The sequence below is a fragment of the Sinocyclocheilus grahami genome, unplaced genomic scaffold (assembly GCF_001515645.1).
Source record: "Sinocyclocheilus grahami isolate Dianchi unplaced genomic scaffold, SAMN03320097.WGS_v1.1 scaffold201.1, whole genome shotgun sequence".
NCBI lineage: Eukaryota > Metazoa > Chordata > Actinopteri > Cypriniformes > Cyprinidae > Sinocyclocheilus > Sinocyclocheilus grahami.
In genome coordinates this window covers 791678-795974 of record NW_015505380.1, presented here as the reverse complement: position 1 = coordinate 795974, position 4297 = coordinate 791678, and the positions used below count along the sequence as shown (strand labels likewise).

The window sequence follows — 4297 nt, the reverse complement described above, 5'->3', positions numbered from 1 at the left end:
TCTGTCTGTCTGTCTGTCTTTCTGTCTATCTGTCTGTCTTTCTGTCTCTCTATCTGTCTCTCTATCCGTCTGTCTGTCTGTCTTTCTGTCTGTCTGTCCGTCCATCTCTCTGTCTGTCTGTCCATCTGTCTGTCTGTCTCTCTGTCTGTCTGTCCGTCTTTCTGTCTGTCCTTCTGTCTGTCTGTCCGTCCATCTGTCTGTCTGTCCGTCTTTCTGTCTGTCCGTCTTTCTGTCTGTCCATCTTTCTGTCTGTCTGTCCATCTGTCTGTCTGTCCGTCTGTCTGTCCGTCTTTCTGTCTGTCCGTCTGTCTGTCTGTCTTTCTGTCTGTCTGTCCGTCCATCTCTCTGTCTGTCTGTCCATCTGTCTGTCTGTCCGTCTTTCTGTCTGTCCATCTCTCTGTCTGTCTGTCTGTCTGTCCGTCCGTCTCTCTGTCTGTCTGTCCATCTGTCTGTCTGTCTGTCCATCTGTCTGTCTCTCTGTCTGTCTGTCTGTCTTTCTATCTGTCTGTTTGTCTGTCCGTCTTTCTGTCCGTCCATCTGTCTGTCTGTCCGTCTGTCTTTCTGTCTGTCCATCTGTCTGTCTGTCTGTCCATCTGTCTGTCTCTCTGTCTGTCTGTCCGTCTTTCCGTCCGTCCATCTGTCTGTCTGTCCGTCTGTCTTTCTGTCTGTCCATCTGTCTGTCTCTCTGTCTGTCTGTCTGTCTTTCTATCTGTCTGTCCATCTGATTTTAAGGGGTTGTTGTTAAAGTTCCCCTGTAGTGAAAATCAAGTTTTTTAATGTTGTTTATTTGTTTATGTGATGTTTTAATGAGCTTTTAGACAAACCATGTGCCAATCCATTAATCAGCACCATTGATGAGTATTTTCTCCTTAAATCTGAGTATTTTTTCCTTAAATTTCCCAAAGGCAGTCCCAGAAACGCGGTTTGAAACAGCCCTCGGTGTGCTACGTCACAAAATTCAATAATCACGTCAAGGGATAGATTCCTATAATTAGCATATGCCTCTCTCCATTTATACAAACGCAGAGCGCATAGAGATCAAAGCATAGAGATCGCATGCAAAATATACCAGTAGGATTACCAGCACAAAAATAAAATAGCGCAAAAACCCATGAAGCTGTGGTTTAACATGAATTTAGAACTGCTAACTTGAATAATAACCCGCGGCAACAGTGTAAAGTAGCCCGGAGTCAGACCCACCTCTCCCGCATCGGCGTCCGCTCTTCACACGCATTGCTCACGGGCGCGAATTGAGAATCACAAACTTGGCTGCATTCGAGTCTTCAAGGCATTTGAGGACACAACATAGTCAAATAAGTAACTTTAACGACTGTTACAGTATCCACTGTAGTTGTCCGCTAGTAAAAACATAGTTTTATCAGTCATTATCCGTGGATCAGTAGGCGCTGGCTGGTGTGACTGAGTGGAGGCGGGGCTAATTTGCATATTCATAGATCCGCGTATACTAAATGAGGCAAGGGTGTAGAGTTACATTCAAGCTATTTTAAGGCATGAGAAAATTATTTTCACAAGAAAAAAACATTTAAATACGTAGTTTTGATGATCACAGACGAGTTTTAAGGGATACAATTTTTGACTACAGGGGGACTTTAAGATTACTGAATGGCAGGTCCAACACAAAAAATGTTTAGTGAAGTTTTGTTCACACCTCAACTGAAAAAAGCACAGAATAAAACATTTAAGAATCAATATCAGTTCTTAAAATACGAATCAGTTTAAACAGAAAATTGATACTGTTCCAACACAGCCTGAGTGTGTGTGAGGTTGTTTTCCCATCATCCTGTGTGTGGTCTGTCGGTCTGTGACTGACGCTCTTCCTCTGCTGATTAAAGTCTCCTGATCTTTGGTGTGAATCCAGCTGGTCCTCGTGCTCCTGCAGACGGTGCGTCTGCACTGTGGGAACCGGCCCGACCTTTGACTCCGTGTGTGTCTGTGTGTCCAGATGAGAACGAGTGCCAGAACGGTCAGATATGCGGCGGTGCCTCGTGTCACAACACGCTGGGCAGTTTCCGCTGTCTGTGTCCGACGGGCTTCGCCTTCGAGCAGTTAACCGGCGGCTGTCAGGACGTGAACGAGTGCAGCTCGACGCAGAACCCCTGCAGCTTCGGCTGCTCCAACACTGACGGAGGATACCTGTGCGGCTGCCCACCTGGATACCTGCGAGCTGGACAGGGGTCAGACTCACACACACAGACACACAGACACACACACACACAGACACACACACACACTCACTCACTCACACACTCACGCACACACACAGAGACACACACACACAGACACACTCACGCACACACACAACACACAGACACACTCACTCACACACACACAGACACACACACACACACACTCATGCACACACACACAACACACAGACACACACACACTCACGCACACACACAGAGACACACACACACAGACACACTCACACACACACACACACACACACACTCACTCACACACTCACGCACACACACAGAGACACACACACACAGACACGCTCATGCACACACACACAACACACAGACACACACACACACAGACACACACACACACACACACTCACGCACACACACAGAGACACACACACAGACACGCACACACTCTCACACACACACACACAGAGACACACAGACACACTCACTCACACACACACACACACACAGAGACACACACACACAGACTCACACACACACACACACACAGACACACACACACACACACACTCACGCACACACACACAGACACACTCACGCACACACACACACACACACTCACACACACACACACACACTGTAGCAGACATGAGCAGAAACTCTCATCTTCCAGATTTGAAGGAAACTCTGTCGCCCCCTTCAGTACTAAACTGTTACTGCCACATTGACATGATGTACCAGTGGTGTTATTACTAACTAAAACTAGTGGAAATTATTTTCGGTAATTGAAATAGAATATAAATACTAGATCAAAAAACTCAAACTTGGAAGAAAAAAAAAGAAATGTTGCCTTTGCAAGTAACTGAAATAAGTTAAATTTTTTATTTAATTTTTAATTTTAGAAGTTCCAAAATTATTAAAACGGATTATTATAACTAAACTAAAAATAGAAATAGAAATATTAAACACCCAAATTGAATAAAAAATTACAAAACCACAAAACAAAATGATTTGAAATTAAAATAAAAACTCAAAATATAAAAATAAAAGCAACTTTGAATATGAATAAATACTGTAATCGTTTATATTACTGAATTAACACCACATGATGTACACCAGTGCTGTAGAAGTTCAACTATTGAAAATTGTTTTTGGTAATTTAAATGAAATATAAATATAGCATGAAAAAATGCTAATGAAAACAAAAAATCTGAAAATAAAAGCTTATCAAAATATTACTAAATACTATAGTGGTATGTAAATAAATAATTTTTAGTACCGAAAACATAAAACTTAAAAATGGTTTTCGGTAACTAAAATAAAATATTAGATTCAAATGTAAAAAACAAAAACTAAACGTATGATATTATAGCATCAAACTGAACAAGTAGTGAAGCTGAAATTATTAAAAATGTTTTTTGGGAATTAAAATAAAATATTAGATATGTAAACTAAATAATATAATCTCAAATTTAAAAAAACTTAAATTAGAAATGTTGTCTTGGCAACAAACTGAATAAAATTTATTTGAAGTACTAAGACTGAAATGAAAATAAAGCAAAATAGAATTATTAAAAACAAAAACTAATAAAAATGTCAAAACCAAAAAAATTCAAATTAAAATAAACTTTAAATATAAAAATAAAACAAATTTAAAATATTGTAAATACTCTAATAGTACAGAAATAATACTAAAAGAACACAAACGCATACATCAGGACTACTGTACAGTTTCCTACTTGATGAGCACATCAGTGTTCTGCGGATTCTGATGTTTTGTGGTGTGTGTCTGTCTGTCTGTGTGTGCGTGCGTGTGTGTGTGTGTCTGTGTGCGTGCGTGTGTGCGTGTGTGTGTGTGTGTGTGTGTGTGCGTGTGTGTGTGCGTGCGTGTGTGTGTGTGTCTGTGTGCATGCGTGTGTCTGTCTGTGTGCATGCGTGTGTGTGTGTCTGTGTGCGTGTGTGTGTGTGTCTGTCTGTGTGTGCGTGCGTGTGTCTGTGTGCGTGCGTGCGTGCGTGCGTGTGTGTGTCTGTGTGTGCGTGCATGTGTGTGTCTGTCTGTGTCTGTGTGTGCATGCGTGTGTGTGTGTCTGTGTGCGTGCGTGTGTGTGTGTGTCTGTGTG

At 41.7% G+C, this 4297-nt stretch overlaps 1 protein-coding gene across 1 annotated transcript in view; it reads left to right on the top strand.

The window, feature by feature from the left end:
* The window catches only part of fbn1 (fibrillin 1), an 88826-nt gene that overhangs the window by 80960 nt on the left and 3569 nt on the right, over positions 1–4297 (top strand). The window contains exon 59 of the mRNA XM_016285771.1: positions 1964–2195. Coding sequence (XP_016141257.1) covers positions 1964–2195 — 232 coding nt within the window. The remainder of the gene's footprint in view (positions 1–1963; positions 2196–4297) is intronic.